The sequence below is a fragment of the Monomorium pharaonis genome, chromosome 11 (genome assembly GCF_013373865.1).
Source record: "Monomorium pharaonis isolate MP-MQ-018 chromosome 11, ASM1337386v2, whole genome shotgun sequence".
Classification (NCBI taxonomy): domain Eukaryota; kingdom Metazoa; phylum Arthropoda; class Insecta; order Hymenoptera; family Formicidae; genus Monomorium; species Monomorium pharaonis.
The window spans coordinates 7,484,156-7,498,636 of NC_050477.1; the positions used below are offsets into that span (position 1 = coordinate 7,484,156).

At 37.5% G+C, this 14,481-nt stretch overlaps 1 protein-coding gene across 3 annotated transcripts in view; it reads right to left on the reverse strand.

Moving 5' to 3' along the window:
- Positions 1-14,481, reverse strand: part of LOC118647933 (mental retardation GTPase activating protein homolog 4-like) — an 88,640-nt gene that overhangs the window by 10,519 nt on the left and 63,640 nt on the right. The window contains exon 4 of one of the 3 annotated variants that reach the window (XM_036293931.1): positions 10,942-12,283. The exons of the other annotated variants lie outside the window; for them this stretch is intronic. Within the exon in view, the coding sequence (XP_036149824.1) occupies positions 12,073-12,283 (211 nt within the window). The 3' untranslated portion in view covers positions 10,942-12,072. Of the gene's footprint in view, positions 1-10,941; positions 12,284-14,481 lie in introns of those variants that run through there. 3 annotated transcript variants of the gene reach the window in all.

The following is a 14,481-nucleotide window of genomic DNA, read 5'->3' on the forward strand; positions in this document are numbered from 1 at the left end:
CAAATAATCATCATTCTATTCCTTAAATTTATTGGACAGTAAATATATTTGACATCTCTTTTGTAATAGAATGTATATAACAATAATTAGTTTTAATACGTAATTGTTTAAGATAAACCTTTTAGAATATTAATTTAAGTAAAATTATTAATTTTTATGTCAACATTCAGCATTTAATATTTTTTAATTTTAGTATAAAAAAATCAATTTGACTTTAAAAATTAAGTAAATAATTTAATAATTAACACTTTACTGATCACGTAATTTGTGTGCTGACACACGACACGGAAAAAATTATTTTAATAAATAATAAATAAGAAAAATATTTTGAAAACACTTCTTCAAATTTTAATATATTCTGTAAACAATTATAAAAAAATAAAAAATAATAAAAATATTTTTAAAAAGATATTACACGTTTAATTTTAGCGTTTAGTGTCGCTTTCGTGTCAACCGGCGAGATCGCGAATGACGCACGCATAATGGAAGATAAAACGAGTTCGCGCAATAAACCGGGCGAACGTTTAACTTGAAGCTACACTCGCAAGTTACTCGGTTTGCTGGAAGGATCGTTGGAAAGGCCCGTTAAGGGAAGAGTCACATTCCTTTTCATGGACATTGTTGTCGATTTGTATTCGTGCGCAAGCTCCATCATTAAGCTCAAGAACGGCCTACGTTGAGAACAATCTATCCAAAGAACGATCTACCGAAAAGCTAGAGAATCTCATCTGTTTCATCGATACGGAATCGATTCATCGACCAATTTAGAACGTTAAAATTCTTCCTATTTGAACGCATAATGAAACTTGTCGTTTTTATGTTAATTTTACTTTATTTTAATTTATTTTAAACAAAGGGCTAATGAACGACAGAGAAATTTTCCAATCATAAATTTCCATCATAAATTTCTTAAAGATGAATTGAAATGAAAAAAAAGGAATGAATGAAACACGCCATTGACCAAGGGAATTCTACTTTTCAGATGGACGTAGACGCACACAAAAAAAAATAAATGTATCGTTTACTGAAATTGCACAAAAAATCTTTTTTCTCCCCACGGTAATAAATTTTTTTACACTTCGTCGCCGCCCTTCGTATCCATTGTTACGCGAGAAGTCTCGCGCAGGTCAAATCTGGATTTGCTGACCATTCTGGAGTGGGCGTGCGTCGAATTTCAAGAAATCTGCCGCACACGCCCGCTCTCGCACCACTATTTATAGACGTTCCCATAACTTCACCGCGCATCTTACGTTCGATGAGCCTTTCTGATTGCATAAGTGAATAGGAGGTCAGTGTCGCGTCTGGTTAAAAGCGTCTCAATGTGGCGCCAGCCTCACGGAACGGTCTGCATTGTACGAGATAATATACCGCGCCGTCGTCTATGCGCGCAGCGCGTTTACTTCTGTTTTGAGCACTGTTGTCGCACGGTGGCTTCGCTCACGCCGTAAGAAAGAACCGGAAGTAGAGTGCTTGAACTCCGCCCGTACCACCGAGTTCAAATGTTACGCGATATATTGTCTCGTTGCCCTTCTGGAGAACTGTCTACGGTATGTCTCTCGGCGAACGAACATTCGCTACATTGTTCCGGTCTTTTTATTCGATGCCGCGTTCTCGTGATTTCAAATAAACCGATAAAGTGAGATCATTTAATTCGCGGAATTTAATCTAAGCTTCTGTTACCAAATTAGAACGTAAAGCGCGATACATTAATTGAAGTTTATTTATTATTAATTTTACGCGCCACGCAATTTTCAAAATTCTACAATTCAAATAAAGTAATTTAATTAGTAATCAGAACAGAAACTGATAAAAATCGCATACTTGAATGCAACCCTCCCAGATTTCCTGAAGCGCGGCAAAACATCGGGGAATCGATTATCCAATCGGTATGATGAGGCATTAAAACTAATCTTCGTCATTTTCGAGAGTAATTTCTCGCCCCGGAGCGCGAAGAGTAAGCAGGGAACAAAATGTCAGGCATCTAAGGAGAAGCCTGAGGGTGTACCCTGTGGGTGCAAGAGGATCGTGAGGAAGACGATTTAACGGCTCGGTAATGGCGAGTAACCGCGCGAGTTCGATAAGACCGACTACCGTCGTAGTCTCGTCGTCGTCGGTCCGGCGAAAGGGCGTACTTATGGCTCTACTTTGTGCCGCGAAAGTGAATTACACGAGGAAGTTAAGGCGCCGTAATAAATACCTTGGGCACTCCTCGCCTTTCGGCCCCGGTCTCGTTTGGTCTGGCAGTCGGCTCGTCGGCTCGCGCAAAAATAATAATCGGCCCGCATCGACGGCGTTCTCCGATAGCCCTCTTTGCCTTGCACCGTTTTGCAGCGGGCTTCGTTACAGCACGGTTTTAATTTTGGCAAAGAAAAAATGTCAGGTGTCTCGTTTATTGAGACACGATAGAGAATCTCTATATAGAAACTTTTAGCTGATTACTCTTTTATTGTTTATAAATAATTTAATTCCTATTTAATTTTAATTGTTCAACCTAAATGTTTTTTCTCAAATTCTTACACAGAAAGAACAATTTTAATGTAGTATTTAAAAACTTAGCTAGATACAGATTTGAAAATAGTTTTAAGTTGTACTTTCAAAATAATTGTATAGAATGCATAATAATTTCACTGAAAAAAGTTTTGACAACCAGCTAAAACTAAGTATATTGGACAATTACAATTATTTCAATAATTCAGCATGATTATTTGCAAATTTCTATTTCAACAAAATCATTCTTTTCATGTAATTTCTCTATTCTTTAATTTCGCATGTATCTATCCAATTGAATTTAACAGTTCTAACGTTAAAACGTATTTTCATCAGAGCTAGATTTAAAGCACTCTCATCAGGGCGAAAGCCATTTTTGCGACAAATTGCAGGAATCCACGTTGTCTTTTCCACGCGATCGAAAAAAGGTCGGCTGACCAGCGTGCCGGGTATCATCGCTCTTTTACACGGTGGATCGATACTCTGTATTTGGCCAAACAACTCGCGCCGATACGGGCGAGAGTCGTTGGAGCTCGAGGGTGGGAACTAACTGGCTTTGCACGATTGCACAGATAATAATTACGTGCTTTCTTCGACGAATGCCTCTCGGCGCACGCGAATGCCCCGAAAGGCCGAATCGTCGCGCCGAATACGTGCCACGAATTCGATACGTGGATAAACGATACCCAATATTATTTGGAAGCATTCCTCATTCATACTGTGCCGCATAACAATACCTATGAAACGCTCTTTCTGCTTGAGTTACCTACCGCAGTCGATTCTTATCTCGTTGTTCCGCGTTCATTCTGATTACCTCGGAATTAACAGAATTAAACTTTTTACAAGCTCTTTGCAAACTTGAGGATAAAAGTTTCAAGGGCCTTCGAGAGACTAATAAATATCGCTTTGTCTCTCTTCTGTTCTCCTTTCTCTCCTCTTGTCTCATTTAATCGAACGAAATTGTTTAATTATTGTTTGCGCGCCCGGGAATTTACGATACGCGCAGGCATTTATCTGCGGATCGTGAGACTTTTGTTACAATATTTACACGCCTGTCATGGTGTATCCGATTATGGCGCGACCAAAGTGCAGGCGGTCCTTCATTGTAAAGCGCGTGGCAACTTTTAGGAACCGACGATGTAGTACCAGACGGATCAGGCGATACTCTGAAAGATCCTCTTCGGGAATCGGGTGTACCTGCCGCAGAGCCGTTAATGATCAAGGTGTCAGATCGAACCTGTATACCTGTTCCGCTATCCCTTAGGATTCGCTGGTCACCGTTGTTTCTTCACCCAGGAGAAACCTCAAACTTCCTCAAGCTTCAAACGATTCTCGGGTCTCGGTTTCTTCTTTCGTACTTCATAAGAGAGCGCCGACGAATGTGAAGCTCACAATGCGTTCGGGTAGTTTTCTTGGCGCGCGGCTATTCTTCTGTGCTGCTGAAGAATCCGGGGATTTACTGCTGAATTTACTGCGGAATTTCTGACTGAATTTTACAGGTCGATTTTTCGCGTTTCAGAGAAAATGTCCTGCGGCGAAGGCATCTTGCCTGAGATGCCAAAATGTATTTATCGAAAAATAGATACCAACGTTTTTATTAATAATAATAAGAAATTTTTATTAGACGCATATTATCTATGTAAATTAATGGATCATCTTGTCAGGACCTATTCAAACGGCTAAGTCAATATTTGTTCAAGTACAATATAAAAGAAATATAAAAGATAGCCTGACGTTTTAACAATAAAGAAGACAAGGAAGAAACGATACGCTCAGAAAATTCGTTAAAAAAATTTTTTTAAATATATTTTATCTTATACTTTTTACTAGCTTTCTGCAAAACATGCGTCCATGTGCTAACGATTATTTTTACTGATTCTAATTAGCTACAATAATTATTTCTAGAACTAATGTTATCCAATATCTTTTTACTTATAATTGCGTCATTCACTGTGCAACTTTATTTCGACAGAAATCTCTTGTCGTTATCTCTGTGTCGATGTATCTTCAAATTGATCGATGTTTTATTGCGACACGCCAAGCGGTCTCACAAAGCGAAAATGCCGAAAAAACATACGTGCGTTCTGGGTAATGGTTAACGATCTTCAATTGATTTTGTGAATCGCGAAGGAAGAAGCGGTCCGAACGCGGCCGCGTTTGGTGCGGGATCGGAATGCTGTTGCGAATTGAATAATCGTTTATGTATCAGTAGAACCTCTTACCTCTGCCCTGTATCACGGTTCTTGATTCTTAATTACTCTTTATCTTCCGACCCTCGCTTTGATCGAATTCAGAGAATACCAGAGACGCAAGTGACAATACACACTCACTTTGATTGAATCGAATCTTTTACATTAACCGTTAAGTATTAACACCAAAACTCTTAGAGCAGTCAAAATAACGCGTTTGTAATTTTAAACTTAAATTTAAAAAAATCTTTTTTCTAAGATTTTTTATGAGTCTGTTGTAACGTAAATTGTGCGAACAATTTGATCATATATATATCTTTAAAAAATACCTTTATTTTCTCAAAGATGTATACATATGTGTTCGTGTGTGTCTGTGTATAAAACTATTGGCTGTTAAAAATTTATTATTAAACAGCCAGTAAATTTGCAGATAAAAACCATTCAGTTAAATCGAATGCGGTATGTCTCATGGCGTTCTCTGTCAAAACTAATGGTACTATATTTTTTTTTATATTTTGTAGATTAAAGCGACACTTAACTACTTAACAAGATTAAATAACGCAATTACATTACATTTAGCAGTCGGGTCAGTTACGTGTACGTTCACAAGTAGCAATATGTAAACAGTGTCTATGTAGAGTGTAAACAGCTAGACTTTTTCGTCTAGCGGAGATGATTACGAAAGGGTGAGCCGCGCGACGGCGATATGGCATTTATTAAATAGTCACACCCTTTCTAACGAATCTCGTTACTAAGTTTATCAAAATACTATGTTTTATCTGTAGTAAGGCGATAACAGGCTTCCGCTCCTCCACGATAAAGAAATACTTGGATACCAAGTTATATTCACGTGGTGCTTATAAAAGTAGGGACGGCTGCCAGATTATCGAACATATGACAGGACACCGTTTATCACGCGCGCCATCGTTCCCTTTTCGCACAACAAACATCAATACACGTTTTTATTTCTGAACTTACAATGATAAAACTGACAGGTCTTTTAAACGACTAAAGCGCGACGTTGTGATAAAACATTAAGCCTAAGCAAAGACAAGTATAAGTACTGGCGTTCAAATGTAAAAGTTTAACTGTTTTTAATATTTAATTCCTATGTGAGAAAGAAAAGATTTACATATTAATTTTATATTTCCAGTTTTTTTTCTTTATTATATATACGTTTGATCAACTTTGCTAAACTACTATTGAGATGTCATTCGCGGAAAGTTTCGTCAGTTCTGTTTTTATGCGTATGCATAAGTGCAAAGATCGGTTAATTTTTCTCCGAGCGTTTGTTATAGCATTTATTATAGCATTAAGCCGGTCTAATTAACTCTGTATATAAATATCGAAAAATTGCGTAATTTTTATTGCATAAAAATGTGTTACGAGACTGCACTGTGTTCGCGTAATGATAATGACGAGGCGCCAGCGTCAATCATCGCCTGCTATCGGTACTCGTAAATCATTGTATCGTCCTCAAGTCCTCCTCCTCATATTTTTCTCCATTTTCTCGATGACCGTGTAGATTCTATCCGGCAGCGCGCCTGTCCTTGTATCTATCGATTAACATTTTTCAAGCTATAATTTACTCAATTGCGCAAGAATGATTCTTCGTTTCTACATTTAAGATTGCATCTTGTAATAGAACATTTACGTGAACGTGTAAAGTCTTATATTTCAATAAAATTATCAAAGTCAAATTCCTATGTAACAGTATATTTTACAGCTATACAATTTCTCTTTATATGCTGTTTTATTTCTATTAATTATCTCCAATGATATTTCAACTTGTTGATGAATAAATCTCATGCAATAAACCATGTGATAAGTAAGAAACATGTATATAAGTAATAATGTCAATTATTTTAATCTGAATTATTACATAATTTTATCGTTATCTTTCATATTAAATAAAATATTCTTTACAAAGTGAATGTTTTAATACACTCGGTATTCCAAAAATTAGCTTTGTTTTACTATCAGTTGAGAACGTTCCAAAGATGATTTCAATAACGGAAATGCGTATTTAACGTTCTGGCATGATGCTTGTGTTTAGACATTTTTCAGTGTCTCCTCAGAACGTGATGAATTCTTTATGCACGACGCGTCTCGTGCGTTAACGACGGATCTACATACGTAAGTTTCTTCCGTTCAAGAAAACAACCCAAATCGGCTGCGTTTATCTTCTATCTGAATATTTCTCTTATCCTTTAAGAGAAATCTTTCTACGTGATCGTGTGTAAACATCGCACGCGAGCGGAGCGTGCGAAATATCGTCTAGCATTTCAAATGGGAAATCACCCGTTAAGATATTATCTATGGGATAATATGAATGGCCTAAAATTCTCCATTTGTAACAATAAAGAACTGAAATTATTTAGTAAAACAATTATTTAATTTCTTCAATAAAAACCGCCACCGTATAGATACTTTGTGTGTAGAAATATATTGCTTTTGAAATATCGACTATGTATTTAATTAAAAGAAATCAAGTCACTCGGTAAATGGTTCGTCCAGATAAGAGTTAAATCCCTGATTCTTTCAGAGAGCGTCAGGACAAGTGGATAAGAATTAAAAAACCCGGGACAGGGCGATATTGGCAATTTGACGGGTTGATACCGGCCGTCGAAGATTTTCCACGGGAGATAACGTCCTACCGCGCGATAGCTCGTCCCACATTAAAGTCAAACAGCAATCCCGCGCTCGCTCACACGCATGTATGTAGTACGTACGCACGATAGCGCGAGAGCAAACAACGCGCACGCACAAGTTTTGTGCCCGCATGAGTTAACGCGCAGACTCCTTCCGCCGTGACGTTTCCTATTTACTACGTGGCACGAATGAGAGTGAGAGAAAGAAGATGGATGGACAAAGAAAGAATGACCGAGCAGGAAAAAGACAGAAAGGGAAAGAGAGAAAAAAACAGACGGCGACCAGTCGCCGCTGTTGATGCGGGCAAGTTAAAAGGTTTCGAGACTAGCACAACTTAGAAAGAACGGCGGCCTGCGCGCATCACCCTGTGGGTCCCCGTTGGGTTGCATGAAGGGGCAACGTGGAAACGATCCAACCTATCCTAACATGCCCCTAGCCCATGGGTCCACGGTCAGTACTTCACGAAAGAAGAACCGACAACGCGTCCGCGCCTTCCCAGAATCCATTCACGCACGGGGAACATGCACGACGCGCCCCTCAGTAGAGAGGATATAATCTTAGATCGGCTGGAACCGTGCTTTATCTCGCCCTGCCGTCTCCCTCTTGCCTGTCGTGCCTGACGAATTAGATTTAAACGCCCTCTCCTCTCAATGTAGGTTGATCGACTAATTAATGTGAGCAAAGGGGATACGTGATGTTACCCTGACAGCCATAAAACGACCTTTTTGCAGTAACATTTAGCGTGTAGATATTTAGTGAACATTTCAGACTTGAAGTTGACCTTTTCTCGCGATACGTACATTTAAATGGTTCCATAAACAATGCTAATAGAACTGCAGCGCATTCTAACTCTATAGTAGTCGAATCCGACTAGATTTACAGCACTGAAAGAGGACAGAAATCTCGTGTGTTTATATTTACCTCGTGTACACATAAAGCTTTTAAACGGACGAGGAAGATATCTGTGTCAAATCGGGCGATGTGTAAGAACCACTAATTACATCTCGGTGAAGGTGACCAACCCATAAAGTTCATGACAAATTAAATGTCTGACTTTATGCGCTGTCACGTACAAGCCGGCGAGCTAGCCTGAAATTCCTTTTCCATTTCGGAAAATAGATGTATGTCTTCACTTCGCCTATGGGATCTCACCTGGAATTCCTTTGCGGCTACATTAGAGAGGCCCCCCCGGCTTAATCTAACTAGATTTAAGACCCCGGTCTCACTCCAAACCTATCCCAATCGGACCATCGTTGGTACCGGCTTTCAATCTCGAAAGCCCAGTTTTCCTTCGCAGCCCGATTTCAACTGGTCGCTCGCGCGCCACAAGGAACCTCCGTAAAACCAGCGTAGTGTCCTAGAATAGTGTTACATCACGTATTACGTGTAGCTTTAAATCAACCATTAAAACCGGTACAATCTCGGCGGTCTCGACCGTCGACATTGTACAGGAAAATGTACTTTAGCTTATTAATAGCGAAACGCAATCTTGGAAATTCCATTAAAAATTACCATTTTCACGTTTGTGACAACGTCTCGCGCACAGTATTAAATTCTAAATAAAATATAGTCTTTCTTTTCATTTACGAAACTTTCGAAAAGTTCTCTCACGGCACGATAAAACCTACACGAATTCAGAAGCTCGATAAATCAATCGTTAACGCAGGAACCTCGAGCGTGTTCGTTATTGTTTTGATAATGTGAAAAGTGCGAAGGATCAGGTGCATCGAATGCCTCTCAGCCGCGTTGAGATCATGGTGGTCCTTCGAGAGACATCTTGAGTGTCCCGCGTAAAAAGTCAAAATATTTAAAAGATCAACAAGAATCCGAAAAACACATGTTCATCTTGCGCGTAGACTCTTTTTTTTATATTCGCTCCTTTATAATTTCCTCGCTCCTACGTTTTATAAACGTATGCTGATGATTACATAAATTACAATACATTGTGAAATACATTACGTGTATTTTAGTGGTTTTTTAATCTTTCGCGACGTGGTTATATTGGTGTTATATCGGACTATAGAGGGAAATGTTAACCATACGCGTTATCTACCGCAAAAGTGCATAGATAATTAAATGATAAGTATCAGTAAATGACCTGGACAGGAATTTCAATGCGGATTTCCGATGGAAAACGCATTTTACTCTTAATCTATTTTGCTTTATCTCGCATGTCTCTGACTCACATGTCTCGCATGACTCTAATTGTAAAAAATAAAATATACATTTTTGCTTTTTATTATTAAAGTAAATTATTATAGTCCAATATTAGCTTGTATTAGTAATAAACGTATACTATTTCATATTATTACGTTAAATTAATGACAGATTGTGTATTTCTAATTATATCATTTCAAATAAATGACAATAAGAAATAAATCAAATGCAAACTTAGGTTACGGTTGCATAGCATAACATACGAGTTTTGTGAATGAAGCCAGCTGCGTTCTACGTGACCACTATCGGTATATGCGTAGCCAGTATTTAGGCTTTGAATACCATAAGCATACGTGCACACACATATACACACACGCACGCATTGTTGCCGCCAAATAAGAATCATGTGGCGCAGCAACAGGCGAAGTATACAGCGGAATCAATATCGAGTATATGGGGCTCAAACGTGCGACATGTGCTCCTAAATTATTCTTAAATTCTTGCCTAAACAAATACGTATTTTATTCCGCCGCTAAGATGCCAGTAATTGAGGCTGTAGGCCAAAGTAGTTTGAATTCTTGCATGGATCTTTGAGATGTAGATTTAATTCTCATTAGAAGGGAGTTATGTTGTGCTTATGCCTCTTATTTAATTAACAAGATACTGATTATATATGTTACACATAATATAATTTAAATATTTTTATACAGAAAGTTACATATAATATGATATAGATAGTTTTTATATAGAAAGGATAATTATAAATAAGAATTGGAAAATTAAATTGCTAAACTTTCTGACAAAAGAACGTAATAATATTTCTTTTTCTTTTTCTCTTTCTCTCTCGTCTAAATTAATAAATTAGAAATTTATTTAACAGAGAGATAGAGAAATAAAGTTTTTAGATTATACATAGGGTAAGTTAGGGTATGATGGCCATACGGAAAAGATAGCCAATGACTATAATTTCTCCAATAATTGCTAAGTAATGTGTTCTCGTAATTATTTTCAAAGATAATCGGTATTTACTGTAGTTTATGTGTATACTATTCGAAATAACGATATTGTAGATGTCATATCACGTTTTTATTTTTGATTGCCTGCAAAGTTTTTCACGTGTTTATTAGAAATTGCCACAATGGCAATGTTGAATAAATTACAGTTGTGCTGTCGTAATCAACGTTACTCTCGTAACAAAAGTATGTAAATTGTAATTATATTTTTTATTTCTTTTTTTATTTTTGAAATAATTAAATACTGTGATTATCTTTCTCTCACTTTGGGCAAGATAGCCTATGACTTTTCGGGATAAGTGTTTATGTATATATTTTATACAAAAAAAAAAATTAAGTTGTGCACTTAATATCTTAAATTTGATATATCATGTATGTTTTTTTTAGTAGCGACAATAAATTAAATTGATTTTAAACTTGTGTGAACATTTCATATTAAAAATGTTTAAAAATACAATTAAATATGTGATAATATGTGGCAATAAAACTAAATATGTAAAATTATAAGTTTTTTTATTATTTTATAAATGTTAAGCATATAAAAAATATGTAGCCAACTATTCTATAACACTATGGCCATCTTTTCCTTAAAAGTTGTGAAAGATGACTAATATTCACGTTTCAATATTTTGATAAAAAAATTTTATTAAGTATTTTCTCTTTAATGTTGATAGTTTTACTTCAAGCTTCAGTAAAGTAATATACCAAACGTTATTAAAAAATATTAAAAATAATAGTATGTTTTTGCATAGCATGTTTTAAAAAACTATGGCCATTTTACCCCCTCCCAACCCTATTTCCTACAATCTTAAAAATAATTAATAAGATAGATGGTTAAACTCGATTTCTTTATACAACAGTCTTTTATCTTATAAAATCAAACGATTTAGAAGGTAATTAGAGAGATACCTTGATTGCCGGTAATACTATGTTGTATCGTTGCTCGACGTCAGCTACGTGCTCCTCAATACAACAAGGTTTCGTCACGCAACTCCGAGTTCTGTGCAACTGCGGCGCGAACGTCTCCTCGATAGTAGAAACGATAACGCTACGATAATAGTAATTAGCGTTCTAGGAAGTGGTTACCCTATACAGAACCGGGGAATCAACGATCCTGATTATATGAGTGAAACTTGCATTAGTTATGAGGAGCGGCGAGTCTGACAGCGAGTCGCTTTGTAATATAATTGAAATATTTAATTAAAGCGCTATCGGATAAGGATATCAAGACCCGCAATGTCTTTATTTACGACATTAAATTGGATATAATATGCAAAACGATATGAAACCTTTGGGTTCTTTTTGGTATCGAAGAAGCCACACAAAAAGCTCGTAGTTTCAGTGCAAATATAGCTGTCAATCATCATACGAGAGGGTATCCGTCACATTTGGCGTTAAATACTCCGTAAGCATACGGGTCCAAGGTATCCAGACGCCCTGTCTACATACTTGTATCCAAGATACTTAACAACGCCGACCGTGAGTTACAAGCTTAGCGTGGTTGCACGTGGGTGCGGGATATCGTATTCGCTCCCACACCCACTACCGGTATGGCTCGCCTGAGGAACGCACCTCTATATTGTCTCTTTCTCTTTCGCGTTTCTCTCCTCCTTTTCTCTCTCTCTCTCTCTCTCTCTCTCTCTCTCTCTCTCTCTCTCTTTTTCACTTTCTTCCTCGCAGCATTTTTTTCTCGTGCAATCACTCTTCTGTCGCGGTACTCGGCGATTCACTGGACCGCACGGATTCCGAACAACGGAAAGAAGTGCGGTTTCCGAGTTGCGCGAGCTACAATAAAAGTAACAGTGATATTGGTCAGCTACAACCGTCGTACATTTTTAGCGTACATAAAGCTTAATTAATTATCTCATTTATTAAATTAGTTATCAATTTCCAACCATACGCGTCTTTAAATTTTAAATTTTTACAAAATCATTGAGAGACAAAACAATGTCGGAAGAGTTTTCAAAAACACTGAATATTTTTCAAATCTATTTAAATAATTTTTGTAAAAAGGCCGTTTCTCTCTCATATGCAATGATGCAATGTAACACTTGAAAAATGTACAGTAAAGTTGGATTTTGCATTGAGCTCTTTTATCGTCTCTTCAATTTTTCCTAGTAAGAACAATGTGACGTAAAACACTCTTACATTCAATGGGTCGTTTATACCTGCGCAGGAAATTGCGCTCTCGAGCCACTCCTTGTTTCATTCGGATGCTGTCTACTGCGGAGTCGTGCTTCGTAAAGATTCATCAAGATTCACACAAGTTGCAATCGTACAAAGTTTCCTGATACATGCTTTAGAAAGATATATCGATCGCTGAGGAAACAAGACAAACGCGTAAATATAAATCCTGAAGGAGATGGAAGGCATGTGGTTTCGTGGTTTATGTAATTTGAGTAATTTAAATAAAGGAGCTCTTTCCCATGGTTTGCTTAGGTTATTCAAAAGCGATGAGCAACGAGTTTAACAAGTGTAGACGGCAAGGGTGCATTATTTTCGTTATACCTATGTCTTTTTGATCTCACGAGAAGATATCAAAAGATGTAATAGTATTATCGTAGGAAATCCGGTCGTCCATTCTAAGATTGGGAAAGTTTACGTTACACTGCGTTAATTAGATGGTTCTCAGCTTGCATCGCATTCCTCGCTTCTAGTATTCATCCCGTCTCGGCTTTCGTGTAGAATTCTAATGCACTCGGAGGTAGGCAGTGGCGCCTTTAGATCATTCGAAGCGTCTAGAGGTTATCGGCGCCTCGGGACTCTTGCGAGTTGCGTGTGTCAGATATTAAAATGCCACGCGCTACAAGCGAAATTTGTGACGCGATCTCTCGTAGACAATGGTTTCTGAGAGATGAGAAGACAAAAAATCTCTTCTTGCAGTATAAATGCATTGAGTGTCTCACAACAATTTTTTGCATCAGTGATTCGATACAAGTATGAATATTAATGCAGATATATATTTGCACTAAACAATTTTTTGCATCAGTGATTCGATTATATATTTGCACTTAACGCAGTTTTTAGTTTCTTCTATTATTACTTGAAAACAAGTGTAGTTTTACTATAGATATCTCTTAAAAATTACGAGTATTTTCATGGAACAGATTTTTTTCAATCGGTACTTAGAAAAGAGCGGAAATTTGGGGATGACCATACGGTGCGCCACGCTGAGTTTCTAAATGCACTTTTAACGAAAAGGAATGCGTTTCAGCGATTCATACAGAGATGTCTGTCAGTTACGTTTCTTGGAAATCATGAGGAGATCATTTCCTCGACTCGGTTCTTCGTAATTATTATTATTGCATTATTCAGCCTCTGCTAATCGCCATTCTATCACGATGGAATTTTAAAGGATAGATTTTAATCGCCATATTACCTAACACGAAGACAATTATCATCTTTAAAATTCGTTTCATCGAGAAGAAAAAGCCCCATCAAGAACCCTTTCATAATGTATTAAACTATATCAAATAATATTTAATAATATTGTAACAATATATATTAGTAAATAAAATCTAAAGTGACATAACATTATATTTATAAATCAACATTAGATAAATTCATATATTTTATGTGTTTAGAAAAAAATTCAAAGTTTCTCTTTCAGTAATGCTAATACTATCACTGAAACCCGCAGAAAGTCGCCGTGACTCATTCTACATGCAAATCAGTTTATACTCGCGGTCCGTTTACACAGCGCGACCTACGCTAAAATTGTATCGCGCAGATTACGCTTGGTTTAATCGGACCAACGGGATATGAAAAATTCGACGGAAGATGAAAGGACCGTGGTCGATCATTTTTGCGTGCCTAATCTCGCGGATGGCATTTCATCGTGCCGCCACGGTCGCAGTCACAGCTGCGTTACCATCGTCGCGCACGCAAATATGCCGGTGACGTCACATCCGGCGTTTCGTTTTTCGCGGCATGCACTTATCACCGGCGGTGCCCGGGGAGGGGTACGAGCGGCAGGAGAAAGG